At 41.7% G+C, this 13,831-nt stretch overlaps 1 protein-coding gene across 1 annotated transcript; it reads right to left on the bottom strand.

Annotated features, from left to right (window-relative positions):
* Nucleotides 1–5,221: 5,221 nt before the first annotated feature.
* Nucleotides 5,222–13,260, bottom strand: LOC133023782 (glycerophosphodiester phosphodiesterase 1-like). Its single transcript, XM_061090853.1, has 6 exons — nucleotides 13,000–13,260; nucleotides 11,266–11,441; nucleotides 10,963–11,068; nucleotides 6,305–6,397; nucleotides 5,520–5,731; nucleotides 5,222–5,369 (listed from the first exon to the last, which is right to left on the bottom strand). The coding sequence occupies exons 1-6, from the start codon at nucleotides 13,258–13,260 to the stop codon at nucleotides 5,222–5,224; spliced, it is 996 nt and encodes a 331-aa protein (XP_060946836.1).
* Nucleotides 13,261–13,831: the final 571 nt, after the last annotated feature.

The raw sequence follows: 13,831 nt of genomic DNA, 5'->3' as shown, positions 1-13,831 counted from the left end.
ATTTATGGTAAACGCATCCAAAGCGTTTTTTTAAATAAACTGTTGACATGGAGCATATACAAAATGAGTAACTGAAAAAGGAAATGGATTGGATTATATTCACAAGAAGTATATATCGTCTCACGAGTCATTTTTATGAATAGCATTTTGACTGTATTCATTTAAAGGTTTTACTAAATAAAAGTCACTTTGCTCAATAAGTTCAGAGAGAGACTGATATGCCTGCAGGACCTCTCTGACTACCTACATACTGAAGATCAAACATTTTTACTGTATAGATTTGGAGATTTTTCAAAGTAAATTCCAACATTTTTACTGTGGAATAGATCATTTCAGTTTTGTCACTGTAGGATACTTCAAAGTACTGTAAAAACACTTTGCTCATAAGTTCAGAGTGAGACTGATATGCCTGTGTTCAGGACCTCTCTGACTACCTACATGCTGAATATCAAACATTTTTACTATATAGATTAAGAGATTTTTCAAAGTAAAGTCCAACATTTCAACTGTGGAACATATAATTTCTGGATATTTCAAATTACTGTAAAACCACTTTGCTCAATAAGTTCACATTTATGGTAAACGCATCCAAAGCGTTTTGTTTTAAATAAACTGTCGACATGGAGCATATACAAAATGTATAACTGGAAAGGAAATGGATTGGATTATATTCACAAGAAGTATATATCGTCTCACGAGTCATTTTTATGAATAGCATTTTGACTCTATCAATTTAAAGGTTTGACTAAATAAAAGTCACACATTTTTTGCTTCAAATAGCTAATTTCTGGACATTTCAAAGTTCTATTAAAAGTAAAGTAAAGTCCTACATGTGTACAGTCAAATCAGTTCATATTTGGATATTTCAAAGTTCTATAAAACCACTTTGCTCAATAAGTTCAGAGAGAGACTAATATGCCTGTGTTCAGGACCTCTCTGACTACCTACACGCTGACTATCAAACATTTTTACTGTATAGATTAAGAGATTTTTCAAAGTAAAGTCCAACATTTCAACTGTGGAATATATAATTTCTGGATATTTCAAATTACTGTAAAACCACTTTGCTCAATAAGTTCACTTTTATGGTAAACGCATCCAAAGCGTTTTTTTTTAAATAAACTGTTGACATGGAGCATATACAAAATGTATAACTGGAAAGGAAATTGATTGGATTATATTCACAAGAAGTATATATCGTCTCATTGAGTCATTTTTATTAATAGCATTTTGACTGTAATAATTTATAGGTTTTACTAAATAAAAGTCACACATTTTTAGCTTCAACTAGCTAATTTCTGGATATTTCAAAGTTCTATAAAAACACTTTGCCCAATAAGTTCAGAGAGAGACTGATATGACTGTGTTCAGGATCTCTCTGACTACCTACATGCTGAATATCAAACATTTGTACTGTATCGATTACAAGATTTTTCAAAGTAAAGTCCAACATGTGCACAATCAAATCAGTTAATTTTTGGATATTTCAAAGTTCTATAAAAACACTTTGCTCAATAATTCCAGAGAGAGACTGATATGCCTGTGTTCAGGAGCTCTCTGACAACCTACATGCTGAATATCAAACATTTTTACTATATAGATTAAGAGATTTTTAAAAGTAAAGTCCAACATTTCAACTGTGGAACATATAATTTCTGGATATTTCAAATTACTGTAAAACCACTCTGCTCAATAAGTTCACATTTATGGTAAACGCATCCAAAGCGTTTTTTTGTTTAACTGTTGACATGGAGCATATATAAAATGTATAACTGAAAAGGAAATGGATTGGATTATATTCACAAGAAGTATATATCGTCTCACGAGTCATTTTTATGAATAGCATTTTGACTGTATCAATTTAGAGGTTTTACTAAATAAAGTCACTTTGCTCAATAAGTTCAGAGAGAGACTGATATGCCTGTGTTCAGGACCTCTCTGACTACCTGCATACTGAAGATCAAACATTTTTACTGTATAGATTTGGAGATTTTTCAAAGTAAAGTCCAACATTTTCACTGTGGAATAGATCATTTCAGTTTTGTCACTGTAGGATACTTCAAAGTACTGTAAAAACACTTTGCTCAATAAGTTCAGAGAGAGACTAATATGCCTGAGTTCAGGACCTCTCTGACTACCTACATACATGAATATCAAACATTTTTACTGTATAGATTTGGAGATTTTCAAAAGTAAAGTCCAACATGTGTACAATCAAATCAGTTCATATTTGGATATTTCAAAGTTCTATTAATACACTTTGCTCAATAAGTTCAGAGAGAGACTGATATGCCTGTGTTCAGGACCTCTCCGACTACATACTGAAGATCAAACATTTTTACTGCATAGATTTGGAGATTTTTCAAAGTAAAGTCCAACATTTCAACTGTGGAATATATCATTTCTGGATATTTCAAAGTACTGTAAAAACACTTTGCTCAATAAGTTCAGAGAGAAACTGGTCTGCCTGTGTTCAGGACCTCTCTGACTACAGACTTACTGAATATCAAAAATTTTTACTGTATAGTTTTGGAGATTTTTCAAAGTAAATTCCAACATGTGCACAATCAAATCAGTTAATTTTTGGATATTTCAAAGTTCTATAAAAACCCTTTGCTCAATAATTCCAGAGAGAGAATGATATGCCTGTGTTCAGGAGCTCTCTGACTACCTACATACATGAATATCAAACATTTTTACTGTATAGATTTGGAGATCTGGCCCAAACAGAAGGATTGTGAGCCTAATGTGGCCCACTGGTAAAATAGCAAATGTGGCCGTAATATCCCGAAACAAATGTGGGGCCTTTTTTGGCAAACGTGCCAAGCAGATGTCAAATCTAGACGTGAACCCAACGTGGCCCATGTGGTAACTGGTTCTCCAAATAACACTAAACAAATTCAGGTCACCTCTTGTTGACAGGCGGTATGGTTATGGTTTTACTTACGGCCCAGATCTGGCAAACAGGAGCGGACCACACTGGTGCCATCGGTTCAGGTACGTGGGCCGGATGTGGTGGATGTGACCTACTATCCCTGACCCCCATTTTGATTGTGTGTTTTTTTTTGTCATTTTTGTCTCTGTCATGTACTGAGTAATAATAAAACCGGAAAATCTTCTTCGTGAAAACCGTAAAAAAACAGAAACCTTCCTTCAGTGGGGGTGAAATGTACCCACCTGCTCAACGTCTCTGTGTTGACAGTACTCACACAGAGGTCACAACACAACCAAACCGTATACACACACATCTCTGTTTACAACGCAATCATCCTTGACTATATACTAACTAGTGTCCTTGTGTTGTTGTCAATGATAGAGTGACGGGACACAGAAACCCAGCAACAGAACTTTTTATTATTATTATCAATTGGGAAATTGTTTTAATCACTTAAAAGACAATATGAACTTTTATCAGGTTTACAAAATAAATTGTAAAGAATCATTAGAGCTGAACAGGGAAGATTCAATGTTTCGATGAGTGACACTGTGATGATTTGGAGGAAATGTTAAGAATGAAAACAAAGAGAATCATAGATTTTTTAAATAAATACATAAGTAATAACCAAGTTAATGTAGTTAAGCCTTCTGCCTACAATAACTGCCTGAATAACTCAAACCTAAAGGTCCACTGAGGACACCACTGCCAGGTCCTACATATATTATTTTGTGGATACAGACAAATGAGACTTTGTGGGCTTTTTTAAGGCAGATTATCAGATACAGCACAATCAGTTAAGTGTAGTCAAGCAAAACAGTTAAGTTATATTAAGATAAAACTAAGGGAAACAGTGTTCAGCAGTGTGGAGTTACTAAAAGCAGCTTTTGAATGGTCACGTGAGGTGATAGATTTTACAGACATTATGTGTGAAATGTAAAACTAATAACTGTCATGCGGAAGAACTTAATGTTATAGAGGATGTTTGTTAAATTCCTGCCTGCAGCTCGGATCACAAAGCGAGGTCTCATATTCCAGAGACGAGTCATCACACACGCACCAGAACAAGTTACACCTGTGTGGCAGAGTTCAACCGAACGTTTTCTTTCCCTCCAGGACCAACGTGTTCTCATGTGTTTGAACATCTTGCAGCAAAGTGTCTCGTGTGTTTGTGCAACCGCAGCACACTCCTGGCAGCCGGCGAACAATCACCACATCACTCTGTGGAGTATTCATCCTCCAGAGCTCATTATTAGATAAATATCACGAGAGCAGCCATCATGTCTTACATCTATTTATACAGACGTCTCTTTAATCAAGGTAGAACAAAGCCTCTGAGAGATCAGCAGAGAGGGTAGAAAAGATCTTAAAGGAAGCGTAATCCTAATCCCTGGTCCAGAGGAGTGGGAGCAGAAGGTGATGCTGCTGGTGGGAAGTTTACAGTTTAACCTTCATTGTTTATTAAAGGGAATGGACCTGTATGCCAGCTACAGGTACATATTCGACGTCTCACCTCATTTCTCACCTCTACAATAAATCATGCTGCCTTTAAAGCTGGGGCTTGAGTGTTTGCCACTATAGAGCTTGTTAGCACCAGATCTCTCCTTGAATTAAACTTTATCTATCATATACATTAAAATGATCTTCAAAACGATAAGAAACTGAGAACTGTCGTGATTAACAAAGATGTTTTTTACATGTTTTCATGTCGTCTCTCTGTCCGTCCATTTCTTTCTTGTGAACACGATATCTCAAGAACACCTCGAGGGAAATTCTTAAAATTTAGTCCAAAAGTTCACTTCGAATCAGGGATTAACTGATTCGAATTTGGTGTTCGAGGGTCAAGGGCCAAAGGTCACAGTCACGGTGGCCTTACATAAATGCTTTTGGCCTTTCGACCATGATATCTCATGGCTGCGTTTTGAGAAAAATCGTCCCATTTTGACAAGTTGTCACTTGGACTAGAAGTTTAACGGATTCAATTTCAGAGGGCAAAGGTCACGGTGGCCTGGAATAAAATGTATGTAGACTGAAACTAAACTGGTTGATGGAGGAGCACGTCTACAGGGCAGTGTCTCTAGTTACTCTAGACTTTTCAAGTTCTACTTTGTTCATTGGAAAACTGAAACATAACATTTTCTTTTAATTTGTTAACCCCTGTATGTGTTGAGCTGCTTTCTGTGTGCGTATGTGTGTCTGTGTGTGTGTGTGTGTGTGTGTGTGTGTGTGTGTGTGTGTGTGTGTGTGTGTGTGTGTGTGTGTGTGTGTGTGTGTGTGTGTGTTGATTCAGTAATGAGGATCACAGTCTTCCAGCAAACTGTCGGTGATGTACCCGATCTTCAGCAGGTTTTGGTAGAAGCTTTTCTCCACAGCGGTGTTCACGGTCCAGCCCACCACCTCCACACCTCGCTCGGCCCAGTACTGAACGTAGTCCCTGAGTCACAGAGAGGAGGAGAGCACAGAGAGAGGAGAGATCAGTCGATGAAGAAGCTAATCTGCCTCACACACAGCCAGAGACTGTATCAAGTATCAACAGACACTGTCTCAAAACTTGGAATGATTAAACCCTGTTAATTTCACCTACAGTGAGATGAAGTCTTTCTGCACGAGGATGGCAGAGACTCCACAAAGCTTCCACAGGATGTGGTGGTGGGCCCAGTCCAGCAAGACGTCCAGAAACCCCGTCCAGAGCTGACCCCACGTGGACTGGGTCCGAGGAGTGCTATCGCCAAGGCGGCTCAGTCTCCAGGGCCGGTGGGTCAGGGCCGTGACCACGTTGGGGTCAGTCTGACGCATCTGTGCAGGAAAAACAAAAAGCTTTTTTATTGGAAATCCGACGCGGGACTTTGCATTTCATCCAAACTGGCCTGTCTTAGACAAGTGAGAAAAATAGAACGACACTCCGCAGAGCGCACACCTCCGCCAAGCCCAACAGATTCAATCAAGCTGCACCAAATTATGAACATTCATAGAAATCAGTTCCCTTATTGTGCCGTTTTTTTTTTTCATCAACATCCATGAATTATTCCCTGAGAAAACTGAAAATGTTTTTAAAAAGGCCTGGATTCTTCCCTGACCAACATGCCTGCACGAAGTTTTATGGAAATCCTTCCAATTGGTTTTGAATAATCCTCCTTACAAACCAACCAACAACAAATGGAAATGGGTGAAATCATAACCTGCTTGGCCTGAGGTAATAATCATGATCATCAACAAGTAAACAAATAAACAAATGAAAGAAAACCAGTTAAAAGAAACACATCGTTCAGACCTTCTCAGACACAATAGATTTTCTGTCTTCTAAAGATTGAAATCACTTTCTAGAGTTGTTGTTACGTTTCTTTGTTTATTATTCATAGGTTCTGTTACCTTGTAGATAACTTTGGGTTCAAATGAGGAAACAATACTGGAATTGTAAAGGACAGGAAACTTCTTGTACATCTCACGAAGCACTGATGCAGCCTGGAAAAGAAAAGATAAAATAAAACTTTAATGATCCACACAGCGGGGAAATTCAGCTGTTACAGCAGCAGGCACTTCAGAATGAGGAAAGAGAATACAATAATATAAAAAAGGCAATAGAATAAAAATACGTTGTAGCACTAACGGGCCCGAGCACACAGGCGATTTCAAACCTGTCGCGGTCGGTGAACTGAGAGCGATCAATGACCAAGCGCTTGTCTCTGCTTTGGAAAGGATGAATGCTTCACTTCCTGTACCTCCGTGTATGGAGCAGAGTCAATCTAATCTCAACGTTTTGGAGTTCACTTAATGAGCAGCTTCATTATTGATCCATATTTGATCAGATGAAAGATTCATTAGGAACTGAAGCAGTTTAACACAAACATCACGTTGAAATCAAAGCTGGACTTTGATTTAAAGCTTTTTCTGACACAACATATAATTTGATCAGTTTCTTTTTTCAGAAAAGTAAACGATCAGTTGCAGGAGGAGGTGAGAGAGGAGGGGAGAGAGGAGGTGAGAGAGGAGGGGAGAGAGGAGGTCAGAGAGGAGGTCAGAGAGGAGGTCAGAGAGGAGGGGAGAGAGGAGGTCAGAGAGGAGAGAGAGAGGAGAGAGAGAGGAGGTGAGAGAGGAGAGAGATAGAGGAGACAAAAGAACTTAAAGGTTTTCTAAATCATTGCTTTTAATCAAACAATCAATCATCGTTTATTGTCATTACCAGAGAACAGGTACAAGGCCACGAAATGGAAAGAACGGTTTGGTTTCAGAAAGATTACAGCATAACATGAGGGGAGGGAGGAGAGAAAAAACACAACCCCCAGACTATGCTCCTCGAGGAGTACAGTGTGTGGACAGGAAAGAAACAGGGCGAAAGATAAGATTGGGAGTGTTTGGACTTGCGAGTAGCTGCATTCCAATTTGCGCGTCTACTCTTTCTCCACTTTCTCCAGTTTTCCTACAGGTCTCCGAATCGATCCAATTTCCTTTGCAGAGCCGTGAGCTTCTCCATGATGTTATCCATCTGGCGGTTAAAATCCGCGTTCTGAGTGCCAACAGCTCTGCCCAGCGCATCAATCATCATGGGCAGCTTTAAGGGGCTTTTGACAGCTGTCACCATTTCCTTTATTTCCCGATAAACCAGGGCAGCGCCTAATCCAATCAGCAGAAAGCCTGTAATCATGGTTCCGAATAGGTAAATGTCTTCAACGTCCTCCACGGAAAGGGCAGCTAGGCACACGACACGCCACTTCTCCCACGCGTCCCTCGAGTAACCAGCTGCGAACATCCCGGCAGGACAGTCAGGTTCCCCCGAACCCGAGTTTCTCGTCGAGAAGATGGTGTCAATTGCGTTGACAGACCAACTGATCAAATCCATAATTTTAATTCGTAAAGCGGGTCGCGGAGAGAGTCTTTCAAGTATAGACAAGACAAGACAAGACGAAGGAGCCAAGCAGGGAAGGTCAGGGGGAGGAGAGGGAGAGAAAAATGCGACCGCCTTCGAAGAGAGCCAGAGAGAAGATAATGACACAAGTCTATTTGAGTTAACAGAACTCAGCTGTGTCTTCAGCATCCAAAACCCTAATTCCAGCATAGAGAGGCTGAGTGAATGTAGAATGGACTCTGTGGAGGAGAGTCATGGTGTCAGAGACGCTGTAGAAGGACAGAACACCTGCACTGTTATCCAGGTACACTCCTACTGTGGAGGACCAAGGACCTGACACTCGAGTCCAGATGCTGTTGTAATAAAAGATATAACTGTATCCATTCCAATAAAATGACCAAGATTTATCATTGTATCCAAATACACATTCACGTGAGCCTCCTGCTCTGCTGATATTCTTGTATGCGACTGCTACACCAATTCCTTCTCCGTCCTTCTCCACCCCCACCTCCCAGTAACAACGTCCAGTCAGAATCTCTCTGCTCAGGACCTGCCACCAACCAGTGAATCTGTCTGGGTGATCAGAATAAGACTGATCTTCACTCGTCCATGTTACTTTTCTGTTTCTATCAGATAATAACAGCTGTCTGTGTGCTGTGTTTGGATCCAGTGTGATTTCCTGTCTATATATTAAGAAGTCAGCTCTGGTCTCTGGCTCTGGTTGTCGCAGTAAAACATCCACTTGAGACACAATCTGTAAAATCTTTGTCTCTGTCTCACTCAGAATGTCCTGTAGTCGACCTCCGACCTGTGACACAGCTGCTGTCACTTCCTCAAAGTCCCTCAGAGGACGGATCCTGAAGCTGGATGAGTGTGTAGATCCACTGAGTGGTGACAGTGAGGGGTAGTTGTGTAGAAGCAGGTTGTGATCCTCTGTGTCTGAGAGCTGCGTCAGTTCATGGTCTCTCCTCTTCAGCTCAGTGATCTCCTGCTCCAGTCTCTCCTGAATCTCTCTGACTCGACTCACTTCAGTTTCCTGCTGGGATCTGATCTGCTGGTCCACATCAGAGCTTCTTTTCTCCAGCAGACGGATCAGCTCAGTGAAGATCTCTTCACTGTCCTCCACTGCTTTATCAGCAGAGCCATTGACGGCCTCCTCCTCCTGTGGAAGCAGCTTCACGTCTTTCTCTGTGTCCTGGACTCTCTTCCGGATTGTTTGTCTCCTCAGCCCGAGCTCTCTCTGCCTCTCAGTCCTTTCTGCTGCAGCTGACACTGTGTCGTGGCCTTTATGTTCCTCCACAGAGCAGATATAACAGATACACTGCTGATCAGTGCGGCAGAACATCTTCATCACCTCGTTGTGACGAGAGCAGATGTTCTTCTGGAGCTTCTCCGAGGGCTCCACCAGCTTGTGCTTCTTAAATGCAGCTGACTGAAGATGACGCTGGAGGTGTTTTTCACAATAAGAGGCCAAACAATTCAAACAGGACTTGAGAGATTTCTGTTTTCTCCCAGTGCAGACATCACGGGCCACATCTTCAGGTCCAACAGAGCAGTGATCAGCAGGAGCAGCTTGGAGTCCAGTCTTCTTCAGCTCCTCCACTAAATCAGCTAACATGGTGTTTTTCTCCAGGACAGGCCTTGGTGTGAAGGTCTGTCTACACTGAGGACAGCTGTAGCTTCCTCTCTCCTCCTCTTTGTCCCAGTGGGTGTTAATACAGCTCTTACAGTAGCTGTGTCCACAGACAGTAGTCACCGGATCCTTCAGTAGATCCAGACAGATCAAACAGCAGAATCTTTCTCTGTCCACTTGATTTTCTTGCTGCTCCATTTCAGCTGCTGCCAGAGACTGAAGAACAGATTCACTTCCTCTGAACAGAAACAGATCTCTGCTCCTCCCTCTCTCGTTCACTTCCTCTTTTCCCTTCGTTTTAACACACTATTGAAAAGAACAACAGTCTTATCTCTCCTCAGCAGTGTTGTCACACTGTTCAAAGGCAGATGCCTTTGAACAGTGTGACATACTGTTATATTTTTTGACTTTGATGCGGGCCAATTAAAAGTGGATGGCGGGCCACAGTTTGGACACCCCTGGTCTAGGCCCTGAAAAAGCCCAAAATGGCAAATAATAATAATAACAAGACATAAAGATTGCTTTGAATTATGACCACTGTCACTGCAGGAGTGGAGTTGTTTGTTTACAGCTCAGCATCAAAGGATTCATCGTCCATGTATGTCCGCGTTACAGAACCTCGTGTTTTAATGGCGTGTAATCAAACTTTGACGCCACGCCACGGTCACACTGTGTGATGAAAAATCGATCTTTGGTTAACTTTTAATCTCCGTCTTGTTGTGATGACACTCATCTCAATTTTAAGTTGATTTGATGAAAACTCTACGACAAGTACATCAAATTAAAAATGTGGAATTGGCCAAAATGTGCTTCTGGTCATGATACACAACGGTCCTCATTTTCGTGTGGATCGGTGAATGCTAAATGAGGGGCTTTTCCGTAGGTGGCGCTGTTGAGGTACTTTGACACGCCCATTTCAAATTACTCCAGAATACGTCAATTTTCACCACTTTCTAATTTACTGCAAACTTAAGAAACTTTTAGCCTGGGAAAGCCCTCAAAAAGCCCATTCACTACGCTCAGAATAATCCTTACAATTTCAATAGGGCTTCCCACGGTTTCGGTGCTCGGGCCCTAATAAGAAAATGCTGAGTATGTACATTATAAACACCTTTTCACTGTAATGGTTTGCATTAAATGTTTTAAGTAAAGTACAGTGGCACAGGATGATTGTACGAGCAAGTAAAAAACTGGTTTCACATAAGAAACTAAATGTTGTACATAGGAAGAACCTGTTTGTAGATTGAAGTTATTTTTTATTTATCAAGAGGAACACTTTTAAACTATGTGGTACTGTTTAAATGGCTTTTCCTAGACGATCAAACCATGGCTCAAAACGGGAAGTACACTGTTGGTTTATATGCCCATAGTTTTTCTGCTATAAAGCTATTTATTGTGACTATACACCACATGTACATATACTGTAAATACAGTATACTGTACACATACCTAAATAAAACTCTTATTCAACTCATTGACTTCACATTGCTCATCATTTTCCTCCATCTTTCTTGCCTCTTACTCTCTTTACCACGTCAGTATATTTAGCACCTTGTCAGGTTGACCTTTGACGTCAAAGAAGATGGTCAGCTGGTGTCTCATGCATTCCTCCACGGCCTCCTGCAGAGTCGGGACCTTCTCTCCGCTGAACTTCTCTCTGGAGACGAGAGAAACCACAGAAGTTTTGTTACGATACTCCGAGATGATTGAATCGCTGATGCATCAACTTCACACATTCAACTCTACAAAGTGAAAACTGTCTTTTAACAGTGAGACATATGTAAAGGGAAATGGATCACTGGGAAAAACAAAATCTTTTGCTAAAGTTATTTATACGTGCGATACGACACGTACTTCAGTCTGTGATGAGCAGCAGCGTCGAATCTCCTCAGTTGGACAATTTGCAGTTTGCTAAGTGGCCCGGAGCCGTTGGTGGTGCGGTCCACAGTCTCGTCATGCATCAGCACCGGCACGCCGTCGGCAGTGAAGCTCAGGTCCAGCTCCACTCCGGTGGCTCCGTTCCTGCTGGCCTACGACATCAGGAGATCACAGGGTGCGAAAGAGGACAAATGAATACTGGCGTTTTCTCTCAGAGGTTTTCAAACAACTGGAGGAAATGGGAGAGTGGGACACTGGAGGTGTCTAACCATGGGGTCAGTGGTTTGATCCCTGGCCCGTCCAGTCTGACGATACTGAGCCACATTGGCGTTTTGATAGAAATGTGATTGAAAAACTTAATATGGTTTTGTGTGAACGAGTGAATGAGAGAATAGTGCTCTTTCTCGCATTAAATGATCATTAGAATTTGTTTCACTTGTTTCCATGTTTGCTGGCAGAGGACCAGTGTCTCGCTTTGAGTAAAACAAGAGTTAATGTGCCCAAATAAAAACAGCAAACTGTAAGAGCCATTTTGTTATTGATATGTTTTGTTGAACCTCCCACCACTTGGGGGAGCAGTGCTGCTGTCAATGAGGCAAGAGGTTGATATAATCGCTGATATAAGAAGCTGTAAAGGCTCTGAAAGGAAGGTTATGATTTATTTTGTCTATGTTTCTTGGAAATAGACCTATCCTAGAGAAAGTGGTTCTGGAAACCCTGACGATTGTAAGCAAGAAATCACCTTTGTTTTGGTAACTGAACACTTCAAAACAGTTAATCTCCTAAGACTGAAAATATCGTAATTTGTCAAAGTGACACATAAAGTGGAACAAAGATCTGCCACATTTTGCTCAGATACTTTTACCCAGTGACTTGTCAGAGGGGAAATGTGGGCTCCAGTGATGTTGCAGGATGAGGCTGAACAAACAGAAGCTCATCGTCACATCCAGGAGTGGATCGATGAGAAATATGCTCCCAGACAGATTTGGAGGATGGAGATGAAGCGGATGTATAAAAACAGAAACGCTGAGGGAGGCAAGGATTTCAAATCTGCACATCTGGACTTTAAATGCAGGACTTGATGGCATCATTTAAAATAAAACAATGAGCATCTGATCTGCAAAGATTACGATACATTTATTTGTCCCACACACATGCACAGACATTCACATCATTCACATTCAGACACACTAATGCAAGGAGGGATATTTAACCTCTGCTTTTAACCCATCTGGTGCAGGACACACAGAGCAGTGGGCAGCCATGCTCAGGGGCACTAGACAGGGTAGGTAGAATCCGCTTGGACTTTTGGACAGATCAATTTAGACAGTTCCGTGGAGTCGAACCAGAGACGAACCAGATACCTTTTCTGCCCATAGTCCAAGTTTCTGCCACTAGTCCACCGCCTCTCCATAAGGCCGTTTTATAAAAGATCTCTCCGACAGAGTGAGCATCCCTGACCTGGATGCTTACACAGATGCTTACACCGCAAAACAACAGGGAGTCACGACATTGAAATCCACAGCAGCTCCTGCAGCTTTTCACTGCACAAGGATAATAATTCCAGAAAAATCCCTCATGACATTGTCCTATTTCCATCTAGAAGGGAGATTCCTGCAGAAATTAAATATTTATTGCGGGTGTTGGATGTCTGCAGCCAGTTCCATAACCTAACACCGGGCACAGCCCCCCCTCTCCCGGCGGACTGACCTCTCTGATCGCCGCCAGCGTGTTCTCCGGTGCGTCGTGGCTCCCTCCGCGGTGCGCGACCACCGGGACGCCGCCCGGAGGAGCCCCGGGCCGGAGGACGCGACCGGCCTGCTCCGCCGGCACCGGGGGGAACCGGAACATCACCATGAAGACGTAGAGGAACGCGGTGAGTAGCGAGGCCCCCGTGGCGCTCCTGGTGCCCAGCATCAGCACCAGGAACACCGCCGAGAAATACATCACCTCGTCGCCGAGCTGCAGCATGCTGGCGGCCGGGCAGGGGGTCGGATCAAGGGCCGGAGCTGGAGGATGGAGGAGTCGGTGCTCAGGAAGATGGCACGGCACATGGATGGAGCTGCTGACTACATGGTGGTGGAGCCGAGAGATGAGAGAGAATCTGCTGCTTCACGTCGGGAAGAGGGAGCCAATGTCCAGTGTGAAGACGAATAGGAAACATCCGCTCAAAACATTAATAATGAAAAGCTTCTCATCCAAATATTTTTTAGGAGTCATGTGGAAATGAGCTATTTGGATTTTTTTCACATTAACAGCATCTCTCTGTACATTCTTTATATATATAAGTCTATATACAAATATTTATACATGTGTACATATTATTATATTTACTATTATTACTATTATTATTATATATACTGTTGCTGCTGCCATTATTACTATATACTGCTATTATATTGGTATAATTACTATCATATATAAATATATATTATGTTATATTATATACTATATATACTGTACTATACTGTCTAACAATAACATTACCATCATATCATCAGTACTATTACCATCATCCTGCCACTGCACCTTATCTACCTAT

The sequence above is a fragment of the Limanda limanda genome, chromosome 17, assembly GCF_963576545.1.
Source record: "Limanda limanda chromosome 17, fLimLim1.1, whole genome shotgun sequence".
Taxonomy (NCBI): domain Eukaryota; kingdom Metazoa; phylum Chordata; class Actinopteri; order Pleuronectiformes; family Pleuronectidae; genus Limanda; species Limanda limanda.
Note: the sequence above shows the minus strand (reverse complement) of the source record. Positions and strands in the feature narration are given on the sequence as shown.